The sequence below is a fragment of the Engystomops pustulosus genome, chromosome 1, assembly GCF_040894005.1.
Source record: "Engystomops pustulosus chromosome 1, aEngPut4.maternal, whole genome shotgun sequence".
NCBI classification, from domain to species: Eukaryota; Metazoa; Chordata; class Amphibia; order Anura; family Leptodactylidae; genus Engystomops; species Engystomops pustulosus.
Window position 1 is genome coordinate 185,668,434 of NC_092411.1, and position 27,313 is coordinate 185,695,746.

General features: G+C 36.0%; 1 protein-coding gene across 3 annotated transcripts in view; it reads left to right on the top strand.

The window, feature by feature from the left end:
- EPHA5 (EPH receptor A5) overlaps positions 1-27,313 on the top strand; it is a 216,661-nt gene that overhangs the window by 64,354 nt on the left and 124,994 nt on the right. For all 3 annotated transcript variants that reach the window (XM_072115041.1, XM_072115057.1, XM_072115050.1), the window contains exon 3: positions 9,316-9,979. In XM_072115041.1, the coding sequence (XP_071971142.1) occupies positions 9,316-9,979 (664 nt within the window). The remainder of the gene's footprint in view (positions 1-9,315; positions 9,980-27,313) is intronic.

Sequence of the window (27,313 nt, forward strand, 5' to 3'; positions counted from 1 at the left end):
TCAATATTTTCTAAAGTAAAAAAAAATGTACTAATTTTCAACAGTGCCACCTCAGCCCATTGCTATCTCTTCTCAGTGGGACAAAGTAAAAAAATCAGCCACAGTCAGGAGTCTTAAGTGATGCTTCATCTGGGCAACAACTTTTAATGTTGGTAATCAAATGAAATACGTTGTCTCCTATATTGTTGTGTAGGAAGCTTAGCTACAACTATGATGCCTCATCATACTGTATTGCATTATGAGCCAGAGCTTGGCACAGTGCAACATACAGGCAGTCCACGGGTAACATACAAGATAGGTTCTGTAGGTTTGTTCTTAAGTTGAGTTTGTATGTGAGTCGGAACCGTGACAATTGGATTTTAAAAATGTTGGATTAACAATAAATCTTAATAACAGGCACCATTGATAACGGTTAAAGCTGTTTATTGTAACCTAGGACTAAAGTACAGTAAATTCCCAGAATCCAGAGGTCCGTTTGTAACTAGGGGTCCTATGTAAGTCAGGTGTTCTTAAGTAGGGGACCGCCTGTATTATATACTGGCTACTACATTCTATGAGATTTTCTTGTTGGAGTGAAGATTGTTAATGTAACATAACTATGGCCTAGAGAGCCTACATACAAAAGCTTATTCTTCTCACAGAAGACTTTCCCGCTGCAGGATAACACAACTATTATTAATATCTTCATTCTACTCTTACAAGCTTTACACTTTGCTTTAGTGGAAATGCACTGGCTTAAAAATAATGCTTTCATAAATGATTGAGCACTGCAAAGTCGAATCACATTTGTGTTTTGCTTGGTGTGGCTAACAGAAGCTCAGAGGAATTTTTAGCTCACACAGTAAATGCAGAACAGCAAATTCCAGTGTAGCTTTAGACTTGAAATATAGCACAAATTTCCATCTGAGGCCCTGCAAAATGGAGCAATATATAGCTCTGAAGTATTGTGCTCAGTAGATACTGTATTACTGTAATTGTTTTAGATTTGTCATCTTAGCAAAATGCTATTTTTCATGTAGTGGAATGCTTTATCTAGTTTTACTTGCTTATTAGCTTTGCGAAACTAAGCTGTATGCCTGGTGTATGCACTGCTTCCTGCACTCAGTGGGCCAAAAGGAAAAATTATGAGAGAAGGAGAGAAAAGAAAGGAAGAGAGGAGGGTGAAAAGGGAAACACAGGCGGTACCCTACTTAAGAACACCTGACTAGATGACCCCTAGTTACAGACGGACCCCTCTGCCCACTGTGGTGAAGCTCTCTGGATGCTTTACTTTAGTCCTAGGCTGCAATAATCAGCTGTAAGGTGTCTATAATGAAGCTTTATTGATAATCCTTGGTCCAATTAAAGAGGGAAGGATAGAAGGAAGTACTTATGGCAATTTGTATCATTTAATTGACATAGTAAATTAATAAAATTAAAATAAATAAATACATTAAATAATAATAATAATATAAAAAAACTTCTATGCAGCCCATTTTTAGTTTATATGGAGATTTTTCTCCTCCTGCCAGGAGAAAGCAAGATGGGAAGCATCCATTGGACACACCCAAAAAACTTGAGCAGGAAGTATAGACCATCATTGTTGGAAGGATAAGACTATGGTCACCAGCAATGCTTGATGGATAAGATTATTTATGCCACCACTGCTTAATGGATAAGAGACTATGGTCACCAGCAATGCTTGATGGATAAGATTATTTATGCCACCACTGCTTAATGGATAAGAGACTATGGTCACCAGCAATGCTTGATGGATAAGATTATTTATGCCACCACTGCTTTATGGATAAGACTATGGTCAGCAGCAATGCTTGATGGATAAGATTATGTATGCCACCACTGTTTAATGGATAAGACTATGGTCACTAGCAATACTTGATGGATAATATTGTAATCACCACCATTGCCTAATGGATAAGACAAGAGTCACAATCAATGCTTGATGGATAAGATTATGTATGCCCCCACTACTTAATGGATAAGACTATGGTCACCACCAATGCTTGATGGATAAGATTATGTATGCCACCTCTGTTTAATGGATAAGACTATGGTCACCAGCAATGCTTGATGGATAAGATTATGTATGTCACCACTGTTTAATGGATAAGACTATGGTCAGGTCACCAGCAATACTTGATGGATAAGATTATGTATGTCACCACTGTTTAATGGATAAGACTATGGCCACCAGCAATACTTGATGGATAAGATTATGTATGCCACCTCTGTTTAATGGATAAGACTATGGTCACCAGCAATGCTTGATGGGTAACATTATGTATGCCACCACTGTTTAATGGATAAGACTAGAGTCACAAGCCACGCTTGATGGATAACATTATGTTTGCCACCATTTCTTAAAGGATACGACTATGTTCACCACCATGGATTCCACCATTGGATTCCACCATTGCTTGATTGTGGTAGCTAGCTCTGTTTTATAGATAAGATTATGGTCATAGGCACTTCTTGTGAGATAAGTTTATGGTTGCCACCACTGCTTAATGGATAAGACTATAGTCTCCAGCAATGCTTGATGGATAAGATCATGGATGTCAACATTGCTTGATAGATAAGACTATGGTCACCACCATTGCTTGATGGGTAATAATATGGTAGCCAGCATTGTTTGATGAAGACAATTATAGTGATAATAGTACTCTTTATTTATATAGCATCATCATATTTTGTAGCACTTTACAAATTATAGGGGACATATACAAATAAAATACTACATTACAGAGTACAAACAGTCATACAGAACAATGGGAGTGAGGACCTTGCTCACTGTCTATGGGGATGAGTGGGTAACACAAGAGGTATAACAGCTTATATAATGGTCCAGCCATTCTTTATAAGGGAACAAAATAAAATAATTTAATAAATAAAAAATCTGCTGCAATTTTATATACAAAATCCAAAGTGGGACTGCAGAGAAGCCTGGAGCGTGGTATCTTGTGGTATCTTATATATATATATCTTATATGGCGGCTGATGGCTGGTTCAAGTAGCAGAATTTTTATTTATTAAATTATTTTATATTGTTCCCTTATAAAGAATGGCTGGACCATTATACAATCTCTTTTACATCTTGTGTCACCACCTCATCCTCATAGTCTGTAAGCTCTTGTGAGCAGGGCCCTCACTCCTATTGTTCCATATGACTGTTTGTACTCTGTAATGTAATATTATATTTCTATATGTCCCCTATGATTTGTGAAGCGCTACAGAATTTGATGGGGCTATATAAATAAAGATTATTATTAAAGATTATTATTTATATATATTATTTGCTGGATAACAGATGGGTAGATGGCATAGGATGGGTTATTTAAGAGAGTTGACATATAATTCAGTTAGGAAGTGTAATGGTAACCATTTTTTTTAATGGATAAGATTTTTGTCATGAGCACTGCTTTATGGATAATATTATGGTGGTCCGCACTTCTTGTTGGATAAGTTTATGGTCACCAGCGCTACTTCATGGATGTGGATAATGTATAGATGAATTAAACATAACATACATATTGTATCATAAGGAAAGTATAATACCCAAGGCGGAAAACATAAAATACTGACAAAATAAAGTACTGATTCAAATAAAGGCCAACATAAAGACATAAACTGGGATATCCCAGGATGTCTTGAAGAAGCAGAATCTTTGGTACTTGACAGCAAGTGTTACTTCACTGGAATCTCCAGTGATCAAAATTAATCTATTTGGACAACTGGTAGTAAGTATTACACTGTGATCTTTGGATTTTCTGTAAAATTCAGGATAGGTCCCCACCAGAATGTATCATATTCCTCTTTGGCCAAGAGACAGGGACCCCCCTCCTCTTCATCTACATATTTTCTGTGTTTCTACTTCAAAATACACTTATAAAAATGTAATAGAAAGTATGATTTTGCTTTAAACCATTGTATCAGAAAAAATGGTGCAATCTTCAAACTGTTGGATATAATACAGGAATCACACTTAGTAACAAATCACATCCTGAATTTAAATCGATACACAAAAATAGCTGCCAGATGTTTTATATCTATTGTTCATATTAAAGATCACAATACATTTCATGAAAATTGACCTACAGCCAATCTTTTATATACCTTGATTGGCTGTAAATTATCAAAAAAATAAAGCATTTTTATTAATATTATTTTTCTAATGGAACGCTGCTTAATTTTTTTCCAACAGTCTGTATTATCTGATGGGCTGTTTATATGCGTGTGCCGGGTTTATTTATTGTTAGAAGAACAAATGAGTCTCGGCCTGAAGTCTACAGGCCCCTTGAGAATTGAAAGAACCTCCAGGGCCTTCCAAGTCAGGTTGTGTTAATCACAAAATAAATAAGAGGTTGTTATACAATTTCTAATACAGATCACAGAGATAAGATTAGGAGGCTGGACAGAGCTTTGTATAGAAAGCACTAAGCATGTGCCAAGATATGATTGTCCCGTCCTTCCCTAGTGAATTTCTAGAGATAAGCAGCCTTAGCAAATTACTATTTAGCACATCTTTTTCTGCTGCTCTTTCAGCGCCTGCATTAATTTTAATGAAAGTCTATCTCATGATTTGTATTGGATTAGCTGGCTACTTTTCTCCTTCTTTTGTTTGCTTCATCCTTTGTGAATAACGGCTGAAGCATGATGGCATAATTTCATCTCAAATAAGTATTGATATACAAAGTCTATTACATCAGGAATGGAAGTGAAGCATGTACAAAGCAGATAAAAGCTAGGTCATATTCTATGCAATACAAAAAGCTTTATATACTTTATATACTTGTTGTCAGAGCGTCAAATGTTACCTTTTGTTACTGGTGTTTTATTTCATATTAGGAATGACCATTGGTTGGTTTACACAAAGTGAATTGTTAAATAGAGCTGTAAAATATTCTTGATGTGTGGCTGAATTCAGTGTTTTCCATACAAACTTATTCAATCTAACTGGATGTACCATGAACACTCTTGGGCTCTATTCACATGGCTGTAATTGTGGTCATGAACTGGATGCACAAATTGAGGCAAGATCATGACCACAACAGAAGTCTTTGGCACAAACTCATGGTACGGTGGGCATACATTTTAATAAATTAGGATTTATTAATTGCCCTGACATGTCTTTAAGTAATTAATTCTGGGGCATATTTTCTTGCCGCTTCCATCAGATGGGATATACCTCTGTTATGCCTTCTAGAAAAATATATTGGAATTGACAACTTAGTGTTATCATCACCGTTACCAATAGGTTGCAATTTTCACAACTTCTAATTGCTCCTGGAACATTGATGTATTTTAAGACTTGATGAAGACAAGCAGTGGACGCTGTGGCCAGGTTGACATTGTCCAAACTTTTAGTCACTGTGGTTTTATTTTATAAGTATTGCAAGGTCTCTTTGTCACATTATTACCTTATTTATTAAAGTGATAACATCATGGATATCTAGGGAGAGAACACAGACCTATTGAGAACACAGACAGAAACATAAAAAACAAGAGGTTTCTTCCATGTTGGAAAACCTATTTTTACTACACTCCACCAGAAAAATCCTAAATACAGCATACAGAATATACACGTTCAATAGCAAATAGAGTCACTGGGATATGGGATTTTAGATGTGTTGTTTCTCAAAGACTTTCATGCTGCTTAATGTCCCCCAGTACAGCACTTTTCTCACCTACTGAAAGTAAAATTTAATGTGTGCAAATAAAGAACAATAATAAAGAATGCTATAATTACCCTCACCCATAAAAGGTATATTGTTGGTTTAGATATTATAATTGACTTATTGTAATGGGACAAATGGGGATTGATAAGTCATATTAGAAATGAATGATGGCATCCGCTTGAATAAGCATCATTTTCCATTTTGTTACTTTTACATTCCCAAGTGAAGTGAAATTATTTTCTGTTTTCTGTGGCTCCTTTTCAAGAATTTTGGGGTCCCAATGTGAAGATTAATTGCTCTATAAACAGACTTTCTATAGAGTCTACCTGTCCAGTTCTGTTACGGGGCTTTACAGTCTGACATAAGAGTTAGCTTTTCACTCAAAAATTGAGGTACCATTCATGCATCACTTGAACCACATAATGACCATATAAATAATATATTTATCTAACTTACAATGTTTCCTTCAAGCTGTCTGAGAATGTTTAATCATGCAATTTCTTTTCATTATATGTAGCACATCATTCTGCATAGATAACATTTCCATTGCCGTCATAGCTTTCCAAGAGTCACAAAACAAGGATTTTGGTCAGCTATTATTCCTCTTTATAATAACAATTTAAAGGACATCTTTCACCAGTTTAGCAGTGTAAGATGCTCGTTACCTGTACGGGGTGATTACACTTCTTTTGGCTCAATATGGGGTTCCGTAATAATGGAGAAAACAGCGGTTCTAACGTCATCCGACTTGTTTGAAATCTTGCACAGGCGCGTGATGGACAGTGCAGCTGCGTAATGGACATATTTGTGTACCTATGCGAGATTTCAAACAAGTCGGATGACGTCAGTGACAGGCGGAAGACTGCAGCCGGCAGGAAAGCTGAATATGAGTTAATCTAGCTATGCAGGCATACATTCGTGTAAATGCAGCCTAGCACTGATAAACTGGTGATAGATGTCCTTTAAGATCTAATATTCAAAAGTCATCTAAATGCAACACAAGTAACTATTTGGTAAACTGATTCTGAATCCTCAAATTATTGCCAGAAGATAAAGAGAGAATTGTATGGCTTGATTTCCATTTAATAACTGGTATGAAACCAGGGGAATTGTTGTAGCCTGCTTGAGAGGTGTGCTTAAACTGTGACCATTCTATCTACAATTATCGGGACATATGACTTGACAAAGAGAGTGTTACACCCCCAAAAAGCATACTTTCAGCAACTGGACACTATAATCTTCAAGCTTTTACTTTTGTGATTTGCCAAGTCTAATGAGTATGGCTCATTGAATTCCCATCCTTAAAGTGAACTTGTCACCACACTAACCGCCAAGTTTTCAAACAGTAACCTCTTCTGTAATATTTACATCCCATGGAGGTGCTTTTAGCATATTTCTAGCAGCATGAATTAAAAATCATCCTTTATTCTTTTGTAGTAAACACTCAGACAGTTAGGTGATCCCGGCGCCCACAGTCAGGTAACTCCTCGTCCTGCAGTCAGGTAACTCCACCTCTTGCAGTCAGGCTGCTCTGCCCACTCCATGGATCTGCAACAGCCCTCCTAGATCTTCAGGTAGCCAGAGAATGACATCACATTTAGAAGCCAGGGCTTGGGACACCAGATGTATGGAGTGGGCAAAGCAAACTGACTGCAGGAGGAAATAATAAAAGGTAATAAAAATATGATTTTTCAATCATGCAGAAACCTAGAAATATTCTAAAAACACCTCCATGGAATGTACATATTAGAGAAGAAGTTGAGGTTTGTGGGCTCTGGGTGGTTAGTGCGGTGACAGGTTTGTTTTAATTGTTTGAAAATTTTTTAAAAAGGCTCATTTTATGTACAAATCTTATGTAAAATATGTATCAATGGTATCTGTGGTCCATGGTTTGTGACTGAGGAATTGCTGATTTTGTCTCTGTATTTCATTGTACTTTGTTTGTGTGTTAGCTTGCTGGCTGGTTAGGGGTTGATTGCACCTACAGTCTCCTCATCCAAACATGCTTAACAGTTGTGACTGACAGAGCTTTGCTCCAATCAATTCTGGAGCAGAAGCTCTGGTTTCCCAGTATTTTGTTCCCATTCAGTTGAGTGCCGGTTATCTTGACCAGCTCCAAACCTTGAGAGAGAGACACTGGGGGAGATTTATCAGAATTGTCTCAGAGCAAAACAGCTATATTTGGTCATGGTAACCAATCACAGCTCAGCTTTGATTTTTTTAAACTGTTGTCGGAAAATGAAAGCTGAGCTTTTATTGGTTGCTATGAAAAACTAGAGCATGTTTGCTCTTAGACACTTCTGATAAATCTTCCCACTGTTTTCTGCATGCCTGGAATTTTAATCTTGACTTCTGTTATAGATTACCCATCTATTTCAGTTATTTTGCACTTCATTACTATCTCTTTTGTGACTCGGCTCATCAACTATTCTACTCTGTTTGTGTTGGTTGTCCTGTTACGTGTTTGCTGTTTTAACTTTGTCACAGGGAGGGACTTCCTTCTAGTTGTCCCATAACATTTGAGCAAGTAGTTAGGGCCTTTTGGGGGGGGCTTGAATTTAGGGCTCACTGTCCTGTTTGTGTTTCTGAACCTGGTTCTCTCATTACAGCTTAATGCTTACAAGTGATAAAAACAATCCATAAAAGCAGGATAAGTATTCCACTACACAGCAGAATCAATTAGTTGTTACAGTAAACATGGAAAAATGATAATTAAAGGAGTGTTCATGTTTCAACAAATAAATGTTATGTTTGTACAATACAAAGTTAAATATTTAAGTCCAATATACTTTCTGTATCAATGCCTCGCTATTTTCTAGATCTCTCCCTGATGTCATTCAGTCGTAAGCCTCGTTGACTTCCAGTAGATAAATGTCTGTCCATGGTCATGTGATGTCACACAAGTGCACAGCCCATTATAATCATAAAGAATAATCAGAGCTGTGTGTAATAAGGAGCCATGCAGCAATTTCTATTCACTGGATGTAAACATAGAAGCTTTTTATAGAATGACAACATGCAGAAATCTTGAAAACTATGAGGAATTGATGCAGCAGGTATATTTAAAAATTGTATAACTTTTCATTACACAAACAACAACACTTATTTTCTAAGATGGGAATATCCCTTAAATCTCAATTGCTATATGTAATGTTCACTACAAAGACAGCATACACAGTAATGTAAAAGGAACTGGTCCCTAAATATATCTGTGATTGGAAAATAAAGTATTGTATCACAAAAGGAAAAAAACTATTAGTACAGATACTAAAACTACATTAAACTCACATACTGTAACTTCATGTTGCCATCCTGGATTAGGATGTGGGAAAAATTGTACTAAAATAGAAGCCAAGAAAAAACTCTACTATTTTGCTTTATTAATTGTATAATATACATATATTTTCCCAGATATGTTACGTAAAATATTATAGTGGTCTTTGTGCATGGAGAAACCTTATTTCCTCCCTAAGATCTTCTGTACCACCTCAAGTTATACCCTTTTGCTTATGTTTTTCATTATGTTTATCCTTATGTTTGATATTGTGCATGTTACAGCTAAACATCCCTTCCATAAATATGTTTTATAGTTTTAAGGTCTCGCTAAGTGAAGTAATTCCTTGTGATTTTTCTTCTACAGTGGGAAGAAATTGGAGAGGTTGATGAGAACTATGCTCCAATACATACATATCAAGTATGTAAAGTGATGGAACAGAATCAGAACAACTGGCTCTTGACTAGTTGGATCTCAAATGAAGGAGCATCAAGAATCTTCATTGAACTCAAATTCACTCTCCGGGATTGCAACAGTCTTCCAGGAGGACTTGGTACGTGTAAGGAAACATTTAATGTACATTATTTTGAATCAAATGAAGAAGATGGCAGGAATATAAGGGAAAATCAGTATATTAAGATAGATACCATTGCAGCTGATGAAAGCTTTACAGAGCTGGACTTGGGAGATAGAGTCATGAAGCTAAATACAGAGGTGAGAGATATTGGACCTTTGACCAAGAAGGGGTTCTACCTTGCATTTCAAGATGTTGGAGCATGTATTGCCCTAGTGTCTGTTCGGGTGTACTACAAGAAATGCCCATCAGTTGTGCGTAACTTAGCACTTTTTAAAGATACCATAACTGGAGCAGATTCTTCACAGCTTTTGGAAGTATCTGGAGTGTGTGTCAACAATTCAGTGACAGAAGAAGCTCCAAAAATGCATTGCAGTGCTGAAGGGGAATGGCTTGTTCCCATTGGAAAATGCATGTGTAAAGAGGGCTATGAGGAAAAGAACAATACTTGTCAAGGTAAGACTATTTTCTAAAACTAAATAACCATTGCACCAAAACCCTTTGGAATGTGGTCGGAGGTTGAAGCAAAATTATAGTGGAAAGAATCTGATATCAAACTAAACTGAAATCTATCTTGGAAAAAACTGATATTATGTGTGAGTAGTTATATATAGCCGTTTAAAAAGATTTAAAGAAAAAAAATTAAATTATGTACCTGTTAAGCTATACAGTATGTATATGTATATATACTGTATTCATTGCATGAGGAAGTTATTTATAAAAAAATATGTTGAACATAAAATGAAATGTATTGAATAATAATGACAAAAAATTGAACAAGCAAATACCAAATAATATACAAGTATAACTTGTGCATTTTGCTGTCGCATCACATTTGATGGAATTAAAAAGCTTATTACATTTGCTTCCAGATCGGTGGTTCTCACCTTCACTCTTCATTGTTTGTAAACAGGTCAAATATTTTAATTATAGCTGCTCCAGCAGAAGTCACTTCATCAGGAAGACTGATTTAGACACAACCTTGTTGGTTTTGAATTATTTTGATTTACTCTCGCTAATAAAATAACTCCAGCTTACTAACAGTGGAATAGAATGCAGTGATTTAGCATAATTAATCTCTTATCTAATCTTTTGACTATAACATTCCATTAATAAATACAAGCTACTCAGAATATACAGTACTTGCCACATGCCTGTGCCTATTTTCTATTGCTCCACAATATGCAGTTAGAAATTATTTTGTGCAGGTGTGCCCATCATGAAAGGATCCACCACCAGGATGAATTATTGTAAACCAATCACACTGACATACTGATGTGTGTTTTAGCTTCTTAAGCCCTTGTTTAAATGAAAAAAAAAGGTTTTAAAAATTATGCAAATGTGGGGATTTAGACGTCAATGGAGCCTGGAGCCCCTTAGGCTCATTTGCATATATATTTTTAACTTTTTTCATAAAAACAATGGGTTAAGAGGCTAAAAGAATAATGGATCCTGCTAAAGGTGGCACACACCAGTATGTAAATGTTCTTGGTTTACAATTCTTCATACTGGGGGTAGATGCCCCTTAAAGAGAACCCATCATGTAAAATAACCCCCCTGAACTAAATATATTTTCATAGACTGCCATTAGAGAGCATTGCCTCTATCCCTTCATTGTCCCTCTACATGCCTGTAAACTTAAGCAATGAGGTCCTAAAGCTGTATGCAAATGACCTGTGAAATGTCCAATGAGTCATTAGCATATTCAAGCTGTCCAGCTTATTCATGAGTGGGAGGCACAGCTACAGCCCCAGTGCCTGACTGAGAGCTGCTCCATGCAATGGCTGCTCCATGTGCTTGCTGGTGGCCACGCCTCCTGCAGCCTGTGTGTGTATATGAGAGATACAACAGCTCCAGCCAGCCATGTTATAGCAGAACATGTCAGGTACTTGTGTAGCTGATGTCTGTGTCTCACACATGTGTATTAGGAAGATGCAGCATGTTAGCAGATGCAGCACAGACACCAGCAATGCTTTACTATACATTACACACAGACATGAGCAGGGGGAGGAGAGGGGAGGGGTAACAGGGGTGACAGCACTGCCTCTGACCATGTGACCTGCCTCATTTACATAATAAAAATGATGATTTTGCAATGATTAATGTATGAATTGACTAGATAAATGCTGATATGGATCCTTTTGATCTGCTCCAACAGGTAGTAGTGACAGGACTAGTGACAGGGACCTGATGACAGGTGTTCTTTAAAGTACAGCTGTAGAGTATAAAAACATTTGCTTAGCTTTGCAATAAGCCAAATTAAGCATTTCTCTAATTTACACTTATTTATCTATACACTTTTGTCATCTAGCCAGATTGCAGCTAACAGTTACCTCGTCCCTTTGGTTGTCTTTGAACGATTGGTTGCCATGGGAATCTATAGCTAGATAAAGAAGGGTGGGTGTATGTTGTTGGGAGGGGTTACTAGCACATGTTCGCTCATAATCAGTAGCTGCTGGGTGCAGAAAAAATGAGTCCCATCATCATGTAAAAAGCTCCAGGACCTGCAGGGATGTCATAAGCATATGACTGATCACATGCTTCAGGTCATCCAATTAGACACCAGGAATGTTATGTAGCAGAGCTGTTTGTGTTTGAAAGTTTGAATATAGTAGAAATGGGTATGTATCAAAGTATGAATGCACAAATAAAGACATACCTCAGGCTCCCCATCAGTTCAAATAAATGGCATCAGATCCTTCATGCACAGCACAGTGTATATGCAGTGCAACCTCCTTGCACAGTAAAGTGATGGTCTGCAGATAGGGGGCAGCTTCCATAGAATATAATATATAAATAATTCAATAAAGGTCTTTATAATAACTTATTCATAATGTGGGTATTTATGTGGTTAATGCCATGTTTAGCCTATTTTATAGTATAATTTTTAAAGACAGTACAGTACTCATATAATAAACATAAACTAAATGGTAAATACCTAATTAGAGAATTGATGTATATATGATTATATGTATTTTTTCAAATAAAATAAATCACATTATGGAAACAGGAGAAAGCTATATATATATATATATATATGTTTTAGTAATGTAAAGTCTGTCAATTTCAAGGACACCTGAAATATAAAGCCTTGTTGATGGTTATGATGGTTATATAAATAGGAAGGGTTGAAATAAGAAAGAACAGTAAAGGTTATTTTTACACTGTGAATCTGAGTACATTCATGAAAAAAGAAATGAACTCAATGAGAAAAAAGACTTGAATTTTCTACATTTGCACATGAGTGCCCTTTTCTTTTATTCACTTCAAGTGTGGTAATAACCCTTATTTAAAAGAAAGGTCTTCTACACTATATTAACTCATGTTATCAGTTGATAATAGATATAAAGAATTTAAAGATGAGAAATGACCTGCCGCAATTATAAAAGTTCTGATAAGGTAAATCTAAGGTTTCAATGGAAGGAAGTGTATACTGAGCAAAAGTAAAATAGAACAGCTCAAAGTATACAATTGTGACCAAAATAATATACAGTCTGAGTTTTTTATGTTTCATCTTGTTTACATTATATATTAAGAGTTAGAAAATATAACTAGTTGTGTTTTTTTAGTTAAATATATATCTTTATATTTTTCATGGCGTAAAATTAAAAACATATAACTAGTAACCCTCCCTTTCAGTAGTTTAATATTATTTTTATTATTATTATACTAATAACTGGTAACAAATCAGAGAAGGATATGGTTAACTTCTGATGTTTACCATTACCCATTCTGCCTCATGGATAGACATGTATTGCCCCTTAACTCTGTGCAATGCTATTATTTGCCAATTCTTTTTGTCCATTTATATTGGGGGGTATGTCATGCACAGTCTAAAATACTATTGGATCAGTGCTTACAAAATCACACAGAATGTCAACAAAAGGAAATATTAACAACCAGTCGGCAATTTATTAATACATTTTAAGAATAGCAGTGGAAACAAGATAAGAAGGTACGGCTGAACCAATTTTTCATTAAAAACTTACAGGAAGTCCCCTGGGTTACGTAGACAGGTAACTATGTTCTTTAGTTTAGTACTTTAGTTGAATTTGTATGTAAGATGGAACTGATACATTTTATAATTGTAGCTCCAGAAAAAAATGTGTGACTGTTATGGATATGACTACTTATATTTCTTGGTTAAAGTTATTAAAAAAGAGTTAACATTTGTTATGGACATAACTTAGTTTCATATTCTGAAACTATGCAGGACGACATTTGCGTTCTACGACCTCCAAGACAACCAACATCATCTCCAACACAGCCTTGAAGGGGTACATCATGTTCCTCCTCCATAAACTGTGAGGAAGACTGGAGCCTCATGTATATCAATATCACATGATATGTTGTCTATCCTATGTGCCTTACTCAGTATAGATGGAAACATGACCAACATAGGATAAGCCAATCAAAACCAAGCACTGTGCCTAAGAGTGCTCCTTTCTCATATACTCAATAACATACCCTGTAGTTCAATAATAAAGTATGAGTTGTGATACGGCTCTCATCCCAGTACTGGATTAACTGATAAATCACCAAGTTGGAATTCATTCTACAACTTTTACAGAGGGTTTTGAAGACCCTGGCCTCGAACATCTCTTACATGATAATCGGATTTTAAAAATTTTGTGCTGTCATGGGAACAAGGACTATCAATAAAGCTTTATTACAGACACCTCACAGGTGATCATTGCACCTTACCAAAGTTAAGCATCCTGAGAGCTTCACCAGAAGTCTCAGTGGGCAGAGAGGTCTGTCTGTAACTAGGGGTCGTCTGTAAGTCAGGGGACTGACTGCCTGTAAGTAGATGAGTCATAAAAATGCCTGCTTTTAATGTCCATTTTAAAATGGCTCAATGATTAAATGAATAAACTTGTACAGGATAAAATTCTAGGAGACACCAAAGTTTCCTATTTGGGAAAGGGGTCTCTGGGAAAGGAGTCTCTGATTATTATGCCAGTGACCATGTGTGATATAGGACACAATTTGCTATTATTTCTTCACAATTACTACCCATGACCACTACCAGCATTACAGGCCCCTAAAAATTATTTCAGCAATGACTTAATCAACAAATTTCCAACAAAAATATTATAGCAAAACTATCATGCACTTTTCTTTATCACGGAATGTTATTGTCTGAGACAGCACTATTTTTATCAGCTTGGATTTCCCAGTTCACTTACTAGCTCATAAAGCTGAATTGCTCCATTAGAGTCGAATTTACCAGTGAGGTCTATTACATAGGACACTTGCAAGCTTGTGCAGCTGTACCATGGTAATGTTCAATCCGGCAAGGAATTACCCTATTATTTGTCAACAAGGGCCTTACTCAAATTGATGGATTCACTCTATTTCATGGATGTTATATTTTATCTGAATCTCATTCTTGCATATACTACCTAAAAGGAAATGCTGTTATCAAAAAGGCAAAAAGAATAGATCCTCATAATAAGGTATTTCTCACATTGGTCTTGTTTTTCACATCCGTGGTTCAGTGATTTCCACGGATACCTCACTGAGCCATTGTTTTCAATTGTTGTTTTAGTTATTTTTTTACTCGTCCTCTGTCCGTGGTAATCATGTCCGTTCCTTATAACTAATGTGGATCATGGAAGGCAATATAAATCTATGGGACCGCAAAAAAAAAACTAATGAAGTATCAGGTTTTTTTCACTGATGAGCCTTAGAAATCAGGTGTTATGTTTTCTAGGCAACTTAAACCTTCAGTATTTTTGTTGACAAAACAGAAGCATAACAGAGACAAAATGCTATGAAAGTGCAACAAATTCGCTTTACACAGAATAAATTATTATAAATATATTAAAAATACATATTAATCTAGAAAAAATATGATAAACATTAAATGATAGAGACCCGTGCCACTTAGGTAGCACACTACTATAAGTCCCAGTACTAACAATATATATATATATATATATATATATATGTATGTAATCCTTTTATTGCCACAACTAAAATTTAATTTTAGCATAAATTGGAACAGAAAAACTAAAAGAAAAGACTTAACGTAAACCAAATTTTTTGGCCCCAAAATATCTACAAGTCTTTACTTTATAAACCAAAATGTATCATTCTTTTTAAACCGAAGTATATACTAAATATATTGCATTACCTTGAAAATGCTTTCATATAAATTTCATGCTGATTCAATTACTTCACTTTTCACATGAGGTTATAGACTCTGCGTTTAGGTCGTTTTCTGATGCCCATTTCTTTCCTTGGGGACATAGACTTTGACAAGTTTCTTAAAAAACATCAAGTAATAATAACGCTTTCTTCCCTGAGCTGAAGTACATTTCGAGAAATGATTAAAAGGTCATTTACTATTTGAGAAGTCAGTCTATTGAGCCCACACAGACCCCAGTGTAGGATTTCAAGGGCCTGGGTATTTTATTTTCCACTTTATATTCTGATTTACTGATTGGTTTTACCCTTTCAACCTGCTGTGTTCATAGTCAAAATATCCTACCCATATGCTTTTCATAAAGAGATCAGAGATCACAGAAATTAACTTGATGAGTCCTACAAAGCAGGGTTATTCTGATAGAATGTGGGAATACTTTCTATGGTAATCAAATGGAAATGTGCAATTAGTGCTGTATAATTATGGTTTCACTCCTGACAAATGATTCCAGTTTTGGCTAGGTCATGAAAAGCCAGATAGATTTTAATGATATCAATGAAGGCGTGTGACACCAAATGTAACTCTTGCTTGCCTATGTATCTCCCATTGACTGTATAGCGGCAACATAGTCTGCAGCATTGTATTGAGTTTATCTTAATCCTTCATTCTCATGCCAGACCAACATCATGGGAACTTAATCTCACTTAATCTTTCAGAGAGTAAATCAAGATTCAGCAGAATTTTCAAGCATTTAATAGAAAATGTTGACAATGTTTAACAATTTTTGACAATTTTAGGACAAAAAGCCCATGGTATTGCTTAAAAAGGCATGATGCTACCATGTCACTATTTTCTTATTACATATATATTTTCATACTTGACCAAGGCACTAGTACAGTGCCGAAAGGTGTTATATGTACTTTTTAACTATCATTCAAATGAAAGAAGTGGATTTTATCGGAAGACAGGTGCCCATTGTGGAATTTCTCTACTTGCATGTACTCCACCATGATGCTATCATGGGCATGATCTAAGTTTGAACGCCCTACACACACAAAAAAAAATCTATGAAATTTCGATGCAAAGCAAACTAACATTGGGTTAAAAGTAAAGCCCTCAATTACACCGGATTTACTTTCTAGCATCAAATGTTTAATAATTTGGTAAAATATTAGTCTCACGTTACAGAGTTTTAGTTTATCTACTCCTGTTTTTGGAAAGAAGAAGGAAACTGTAGGAACAGTTTTTAGGGATATCACTGTAAACAATATACACGGCTACATACCGTATTTTTTGGACTATAAGGCGCACCGGGGTATAAGGCGCACCATAAATAAATGCCTGCTAAAATGTCTAGGTTCATATATAAGGCGCACCGGATTATAAGGCGCACCTGATTATAAGGATGAATGACCAGCAGGTGGCAGACCTGTGCACAGTTCAAGGCAGCTGTTGTCTGTAAGTACGGTTCATATGTAAGGCGCACTGGACTATAAGGTGCACCTTTGATTTCTGAGAAAATCAAAGGATTTTTTGTGCGCCTTATAGTCCGAAAAATACGGTATATGAGAATTCTTTTTGAGGTTTATATATATTTATATATAGAGATTGCAAGATTTTTAGGTCATTTGAACACTTAGCAGAAAAGGATATTATTGATAAACAATATAGCCATAGATGCATACAGTATGAGAGAGAAAGGTACCGTAGATATGCAGAGCAGAAAACATATATTATCCAAAGGATAATCTTTTATGGATTTCTTTCTCCTTGTATTTCCACATAGATGTTTAAGATTTAGGTTTAAAGATTTCACAGCGAGCATTTATTGTTAGTTTCTATGATTTTCTCGGTGTGTGGGGCCTCAAGATTCATTGTAAAAAGTCTCTATAGATTGCAGGAGTTTCAATACTCTAAGACACATAATGACTGCAGGTGGAAGCACATTGTAATCTTTGTCCCATGGGGCCATCTTAGCTATCATTTAAGAGTTAACCAGAGCTGAGTTTGTCATTTAATCCTCTAAATGGCATTTTATTTGTGCTCTGTGACAACAGTGGTCCAGGGTCTTGTGATATAGTATTCCCTATATTACATAGATTTTCATCCATTTCTTAAGTGATAATGTGAGTGTAAAGACTAAAACAAAAATAGCATATTATGTATACTATAAGGAAAGTAAAATTTATAGTAAATATAAAATACATGGGATATATAGTATATAACTTTATAGTAATGCTGTAAAAACACTTCAATAAAAACATGTACCATAGTGAATATGCATGTACACCTTATAGTACTTACCATATACCGTAATGCTATTTAGTAAACCTTATACTACATGATATTTATTGCAATTTACAGAAAAATAAAACTTCATTAATGCATTTATTTGTGCACAAAACACATATAAATAACAGCATGCTGTAAGATAATGCAACATATTTAGAATCCTAGACGTGCCATTTTTAATTTTAATAAAACTATGAATATTACATCCCATCATGAATATTCTATGGCATAGGAAGTACAACCTACACGTGCATTATATAGCATGTTTCTAAAACAAAGCTTTCACTATGCAATGCCATGAGAGGGTTTCTATGGAGCACATTATTTATTTATTTTGCTGGTCTTTCAGAGTTGTTTCTACATTATTTTTGCTCTCAGAGTTCAAGCATGATTTAATATGTCACAACTGCTTTGCCTAACTGGGTCTGATTGTCTGACATACTTCCACTAAAACAGGGCAGCCGTCCTTTCAAGCATGCGGCTGCCCAGACAAATGAAGTGTCACAACAGTTAGAACTTGTTCTTGTATTGTGACAGCAGTAGCTTCCTCTGACAAAGCCAGCAGCAGGGAATTTGGACAGTAGTAATACCAACAGACACATCACAGGTCATTGTAGACCTAGGCCACACACATTGCCACGCTGACAATCCTGTTCTTGAAAGAACTCATTGATCATTCATGTGAAAGTTTATTGGAGTTTTGGGAAAGAGTATTAGTGAAGTGAGAAAAACTCCACTATAAGGAGAACTGCACTGACAATTCTATAACGTGGCATGGGGGAGTGGAGTTCACAGAGGTCTATGCAATATTTTGCAGGTGGTTGACAGTTGCTTCCAAGTTTGTTAGATGGGTTAATCTATAGAGCGTAGAATTCCTCACAAATATTCAGTCAAGATAATGGCTTGATCTGACTATAAGCTATAGATCATATATATCACCTCAATTCTCCAGTAATGTGCATGTTAACCTTGAACCGGACAGTAAATCATATAGGCTGCATGTAGAATACTATTATTGTACCACCAATCTGTTATTGTAGCTTACGTCCCATGTATTCATGGCCTAAACCGCCTGGTGGTTGTTTTATGCTGAAGTCATCAATAATAATTTCCTTCCTTTTAGAAGAAGCAGAAATTCACACATTAGAAATGTATTTAATGCTAGAGCATTGTGACTATCACCCAACAGAAAGCAACAGACCAAGCAACGATAACCTACTGTGTGACAAGATTAGTTCGGAATTTACTACACACAGTACAATACATTATTTGGCCTTATAAGTTGGTTGTAGATTTATTTGTCATTGTCAAGTGTAGGACATAAGGAGTTTCAGAGTATTAGGGTCAGAGGTTTTATAATAGAAGGTGACAGTCACACCCAGTCCTTGTGTATGAGAAAGCCCAGCGGTGCATCTTTCTTACATGATGACACCAGTATTATACATGACATACCAGAAATCAGAGACTGGTTACCAGTATTGGAGAGAAGTAAAATATTTAGTTGTTTAGTCTTTTCTAAATTCTTCCCTTTTCCTGTAGACAGTTGTCAAGAACATGAAGAAGGACACTTAGAATCTTTATAGAAAACTGACAGTTTCGTGTCAAACCAATTTTATTTTTCAGTAGTCAGAAGATTAGATGAGTGAATGGCAGAACCTCTGCGACTCTCTACGACTCATATGTGTTTTGAAGTGTAAGAAAATATAGTAAAAAGTGTTCATATTTTAAGATTCAACTAAACAGACAACAAAAAGAAATTTTCATCCAATTATTCATGTTTTTTGTTTTCATATTGTTTATGATGTGGCTTCTTCGAAGAGCGAGTGATGTAAAATACATATGTGAAAAGCTATGGGGAAAAAAACACATTAAGAACAAGGATCATGAATGAGAACTAGTGGAATGAATGGGTTGGCAGTATTACAATTAGTAACCAATCATATGCCAGCCTTTACTCACTAATCTGCATTTGGCAAAACCTTGTGATTTATTAAAAGGAGCAGTAATGTGGAATGAGTTGATCTATTTAGGATGTAACTAGAGTACAAAAGTTATATCAACCACAAAGAAGCTCTTGAGATTTCATGTTTCGTTTTTTACTGTTAGAACCCATTACAAACCATCTATTTTCTTTTTCTGATTGTATTTTTTTCATTCTGTTTTCTGTACATAATCATTAGCGGTAGCCATCTTGTCTTGGTATCCATGGCTTACATAATAAACGGAAGCAGAAACTCATATGAAAAAAACCTTGGCTGTCAATTCTATCGAACGTTATGGTGTAAAAGGGGTTTTAAACAATGATCTTGATGACCTTTCCATTGAATAGCATTTATAGTGCAGTATATGTTGCCTCAACAACTGAAAATTAAGAGTTTAGGTCTTGATTCTGCAGCTATGGGTGTTTTACAAGAAACAAAAATACCTTTCACATATGCATATGTAGGACCTCTTCCTAACTTCGTCTTAACAGATACATTTAACATTTTCCCAAAATTGTCTTGTATAAACAAAGCCCTATGCCTTTGTGAGCTGTTCATCTTGAATGCCTTGATTTTGAAGCAGTTTCATAAATGAAGGTGCTTCCTATGAACATGCTGTTATTTGTCAAGAGCTGCTATTAATTTCCTAGGCTTCTGGCAGTGTCTGTCCTTGAATGTAATAGCAATTTAACAGTGGGAATTAGCTGATGATCCACATCGGAGCTTGATGAATAGATCTGTTAGTTTTGTTCTGGATGGTTAAGGAAGGCTGGGCTATACTATATTATTTGTATACTGGTGGCTTCATGCCTCACTAAGGTCATTAACAGGATATTTCTCAAACTGATACATGACAGACCTTGATTTATTTCTATGCTCTCCTTCATGGGGCCTGTAATCTTATCTTCCTTGCATATGTTGCCAATTTGTCTGTGAGTGCTCCTACATGATATAGGAGAAGCCATGGCTAGAACATATAGCATTATGTGATACTAGCTGCACCTGTTACACAGACACTTGGCTATAGTTTATCATATTAATATTGTGGAAACCACATGCCAAGAAGATATACGGTAGGTGCTTCCAAGTATGTGTTGTTGTGAGTAAAATATACTTTCATTTTATGAGATTCCAAACCTTTGTGCGTTTTGGTGCCGTGCACAGATGCTTATCAGCCTGCGAAACATGCTGGCAAAAGATTATACCAGTATTGTTTTAATCTCCATTTGCAGGCACATAGAGCCACAGGAGATGGATTCTGGAAGCTAAGAACTTGAGCAAACAGATGATCCTGACATTTGTTGATAAATTTAACTCTCAGTTATTATGGAGATAATGCAGTCAACAACCGATGCTTTAGAAAGTGCTCATTTAATAATTCTCCATCTTGGGACGTCTTTTCATTATTAAGTGGCCTCCGCCCCATATGGCAGACTGTGCTTCCCACAGTTATCTTAAATGGACACCTTCCTCATGAATTTAATACTTTTTTGTTTCCTGAACATAGAAGTGCACAAATAAGAATTGGGTGATGCAGAGTAAGAAAAGAGGGGAGGACGTGATGTTGAGACCTATATTATGACCACTAGAAAATGAACACAGTGTTTTATGTTTCCTATGAAATCGCTCCTCTGATATTATCTTCATATAGACAGGATGTTAGATCCGCTGGGACACCGTGTCTGCTGGTCCTTCCACTCTCCGTGCTGACAATGCTAGTGGTCTTCCCCAAGTTTCTGCACCTCTCCGCGCTGGCTCCGCCCCTGTCTGCAGCGAGTTAACCCTGCTGCACACTCGGGGCAGCGGGCATCCAGGACTCGTGCGCTTTAGGGAAGTTAAGGCTGTCTGTCTTCAGCCTGGGTTACTGCTCCTATGGGATTCTAGGGGAGGATCTGAGGCTGCATAAATTGGATCTGGACCTTCCCCCTGTGCCAGTGTTTGTCCTTTTGGAACTCACAGCCTAGCTGGATTCCTGGTCTCCTTTGTCCCCTTAGTGTTGTTGCTTTACCCCAGTATTATATTCGCCAGTTAGGTTACTTCCCCTTGGTGTGACCTGGCGGTTTTGCTCTCTCTTCTATGTTCAGTGTCTGTAAATCTTTAGTTCTCTTTTCTTGCGTCTGCTTTAGTTTCTTATGCTGTCTTGAATCCTGCTTGTTTCTTCATTGTTCGTCCTGTTTTTTCCCTCTGTCTGAATACTGTCCTAACGCCCACACTGCAGTTTTCTGTCCGTACCACCTCACAGCGGCTGACAGACCTATTTGGGTTCCTCTCACCTCCCAGGGCCTTGCAGGGTGGTTCCTGTGGCAAAGGTTCCCTACCTTCAAGGGGGTTTCTGCATTGGCAGGGTCTAGTCTGTAGATCAGCGCAGGGTTAGTTCACCCTCTTGCTCTGTTCAGTCAGCCTGCACTCGGACTAGCACACAGACTAGTGTGGTAGTTTGTTTTGTGTACAGTATTCCAGTCGTGAGTTTTTTCTAACATAGGAGAGCTCAATTTTCAATTCATGTCAGTTGGTTGTCTTTGTTTTGTCCTTTTTCTTATGTATTCTGTGTGACATCACATGACCATGGACAGATTTCAGTCAATTGGAAAGAAGCAAAATATCTCCCTTTTGAATGTCAGCAAGTAGAGAGGTAGAAAACTGTAAGGAATTGATGCAGAAAGTATGTTGAAAAAAATAACTTTTCATTTTAACAAGAATAACATTTATTTGCTGAAAATGGATATTTAGTCAGATTATTTTTTTCATGGATCACTCAAAAGTTTTGTGTAAAACAGATGATAGTTTGATGCAAATCATCCTTGAAAAAAATCTGATATTAAAGTCAGTTTTCCACGTAACATTCATATGTAGGATATGAGAAAAGTGGAGTCTACTAATTATGTCAAAGTTATTTACTAGTAAAACTGTAGCAATATGAAAACCTTCTATTTCCAGTTGTCTCCTACTTGCCATTGGAGGAGCACCCAATGGCATGGGTACCAGAGCCCTCTCTGTGAACATCCAAGCCATCCATCAAGCACCGAGTTCACCAGACAACAATTGTCCTACAGTCCCAGGCAACTCAAGATTTGCTGATCTCAGTGCTATTTTAAAGCAACACATAATTGGATGCTTGGGACTGGATTATTTTTGGAGCTCCTGCTGGAGCTCCTCTGAAACTTAAGGCCAGCAGGATAGTCCAAATGTCGTTTTCTTCTTTCAACCATATTGGTGTCCTCAAGAGGCTGATACAAGGAAAGTTGTGGAAGAACAGATAGCAATAATTTACAGCTTAAATTGCTGTGTTGGCAGTCAGCTATGAATAAGTGGGCTTTCGTTGTAGTTTGGGCACTTGGACTGTAAAAGGTTTGCCATCACTGTTCTAGACTATGGGACAGATTTATCAAGCAGTCTGAAAGTCAGAATATTTCCAGTTGCCCATGGCAACCAATCACAGCTCAGCTTTCATTTCACCAGTGCTCATGAATATTTTAAAGGGGAGCTGTGATTGGTTGCCATGGGCAATTGGAAATATTCTGACTTTCAGACTGCTTGATAAATCTGCCCCTATGTGTGTATCTATCATTTATATTAAAAGCACAAAATAGAAAGGCTTTAAAAAACATAATAATAGCTGTTTATTTTTTGACATTGTAAATGCTGTGATTCATAGCCGCCAACAACTTGTGATGCATGTGATAAAACCGAATATGTCATTGTCTTCCGGAACTGTAACCTCTGTAATGTAATTCCCCCTCGTTTTTTGACCATAATGTCTGATGGAAGTGTATAATGTGCTTAACTGAATGAGTAATCTGTGTGGTTCATGCTGGGAGAGTGTCAGCACTTTTTAATGCACTGGTTGAACCTGTCTGCAAACACGCTCCACTATAATTAAATGTTAAAAGACTGATGACAGATCCGAGGGGGGATAACACTTATATATAGATAGATATAGACAGTGTGAATGACACTGACGACGTCAGCTAAACAATACAAATAAGGAAAAGCTGTTATGAATGGGCAAGTAAAATTGTGGTCTCATTTAGATTTTTATGATATATATATATATATATATATATATATATATATATATATATATATAATATATACACACACACATATTGTGTGTGTATATATTCACACATATATTCACACACATATATATATATATATATATATATATATATATATATATATATATATACTGTATATATACATAGTCCAACTATACAATGTTTTCTGTGCAAAAAAACAGAGATAAAGCCTAAGGTAAACTTACAGTGGTTTCCATCTTACAATAATTGCGGAATATGAAATCAGACAAAAAATGTTGAGATGTCAAGTTGTTGATAAAGATATTTTGATTATCTTAGGAGCAATGACATGGGAACAATCTCTCTCCCTGGGTACTGTCTTCCTCGCCCGGCTGAAGCCATCAGTGAAGTGTTTGTCAATTTACAGCGTCTGGGTTTCAGTTTGCCAGCTGAAAGGGAATACAAATATCTGTGGAGTAGCTCCTCATGCCTAATAATTAGCGCTCTGTCACAGTGGCTGCCTCCTGTTGAATGCATCTTTCATGTGCAGTACTGAAAGTCCAATGTTCACACATCTGACAGGACTTGGCATTACTAACTGGCAGATGTTTCCAGCCACTGAAGTGCTGCAGGGTTACGGACACCCAGCTTTACCGCTGTGAATTAAATTGGTGTGGTGCTGAGCCGTCTCAAGGGATTTCACTCAAAGACAATTTTTAACACTGAGTGAATAATACTTTAGCAATTGCCGACTCATCCAGTCATTCAAGTCTTTGTATTGTCTTTCTAATTGTTTCCGATATGAGGCCCTTTCTTTGTATACATTGGATTCACCTGTACATTTTGCATCATTAATGTAAAATATATTATATATATATATATATATATATATATATATATATATATATATATATATTACAATGTGTGTATATGTGTAATTATACGTGACAGCCAAACCTCCTTTACTTATAATCAAAGTCAATCCTAAAATGCCTGCAAAAATAATATGTACCATAGATTTCATATGTTAATGTTTTTACCTTATAAAGTATATCAATTTATGACATTCTTTAGTACAGAATTCTGAAAGGTTTGACGCTGAGTTCAAACACAGAATACCTTTCGGATTATATTTGGCAGTTGAATTTTGCATAATGTATTTTTTTAAGTTACGGTTGAATTTTTATGTAAAAGATAATGATTGAGAAATTTTTAATATAAATCTAAGTAATGATCATAGTTTTATGTAGTAATAGAATACATTATACATACTTTTTATAGTAGCAGAAAATATTGTTTATTATTAAGTGCACATCCTGAAAACCATGATTGTTGAATGTTGATTTGGCTAAGGCCATACTCATTTGGGTACATTTTTTTTTCTATATTCTATTGATTTATGTGAAATGTTAACAGTCACCACTTTTAAAAGGGTAACCAGCTTTGAACAATCCATGCCTGTTTCAATAAATGACTTTCATTAGACATGCCTCTGCATGTATATGTGTCTTTGCCTCCTTTCAAAGCTTCTGAGCTCTGAGATGTAAACAAAGAATCACGGAGAGTCTGCACAAAGTGTAGAATTGCTGAATTACTTGATGAACATTCAGGAATTATCTACAAGGCAGTAGGTCACATGGACAACTTATATAAAAGATTGACCAACTGCGTTAAAATAAAGCCTTGACTGTAAGCTGCTCACAAAGTATCTGACAGCTGGTACTCAAGCAATCATCTGTGATCTGTGGAGAAACTTGTCAGTAACAGTTCTCTTTCCACAATGCTCACATTGAGCATTACACAGTAAGAGATGCTCTTGGCCAAGAGATGAGGCTCAAGAACCAGGGGCCGCTTTTAGCACCCACTCTAGTAAAGTATACAATAAAGATCTTTCTAAACTATATACCCATTATTTCACATCAATGCAGCTGGAAATTATTATTCAAGATCCGTTTCTCTGAAGCTTTCGATCCTATATCATTAATCTCTAAAAGGATAATAACGTAAAGGTTTCTCAAAAAACATAATAACGGAACCAAACTAAAGTTGTACAGTGGAAATCAACAAAAGTCAACATTTCTCCAAAACAAATCAGAAAATAATGAGACTTGATTTGGTGCCACAAAATACCGGATTTCTACAAATTCATACAACTTGACAAAGATTTGTTCATTTCCAACCAAAAATAAGTGTACATAGGTCCAAAAGAACACAATTATCTCTTTACCCATATTTATCATCATATCCCGTAAAAGCATTTTACCCTATGAAAAGATCTTCATGAAAAAAAATATGAGAGATTGGACCTGTTGCCGGATACATCATGGATGCTGCAATGTGGCTAACAAAAGACAGTAAAATGATGTGATTAGTAGCCATTTAGATGGCGCTCATGGAAAGAATCAAATCATTTTATTTTGTTAATCATTATTTGTAATTATTATTGAAATAATAGAAAAAACAATTTTATGCAATTAAGTAAACACAGATCACATTTTTTTTCCTCCCCTTGTTGAAAGTAAGTAACAAATTGCTAAGTAATTTTAGCAATTGAATACACGTTCATAGAAGCCATGAATGCAAATTATACAATACATGGTCCATTGTGTCTCTACATAACACCTTGTTGGTAGGTAATGAATATCAGAGAATAGCAATTTAATTGTACCATAAGATGGGAAAACCAAGACAATATATTTGGAATTGAATGCAATTATCATGTGTAGTGTAATTACAAAACAATTACAGAGTTGTAGAGTAATTATGTGTTTGTCCCTTAAAAGAAAGGGTTTTCTGCCTTCTTTGAAAAGCTTAAAATAATTACTTCATGTTTTTTTAAAAAAAAAACATTAGCACAATATCTATATAATTTATTGAAAAAGGGCTCCCAAAGGGTAACATTTACCTTACATTAGGAAAATCACCAGTGCCGATCCGAGTACTGTATGTTTGTTATTCATGGCCCTTTTCCCCTTTAAAATCAACTTTTGAAATTATGGTAATGAGGCTGAAGGCCTGCAGATTCATAGGCCGTTACAATAAGCAGAGCGTATCTCCCCTCCAGCTGCTCTGCTCATTGTAACAGCCTGTAAAGCTACTGCACTTATCAGTAGGAAACACTTGGGAGAACTATTCTGGCTGATTAGCATAATTTTAAAATTTGATTTTGGAAGGAAGGAGGCCATGGATAACAAACATAAAATGATTACCACAGTGTCTATGGATATTTTAGGTGTTTCTATTGAATACACAAACCATCTAACACTAAATTGACATCTCTTTCTTGGAGGCCATTTCCCAATTGATAATTAGCTAGTTTTATATATTATATTTTCAAAAAATTTTC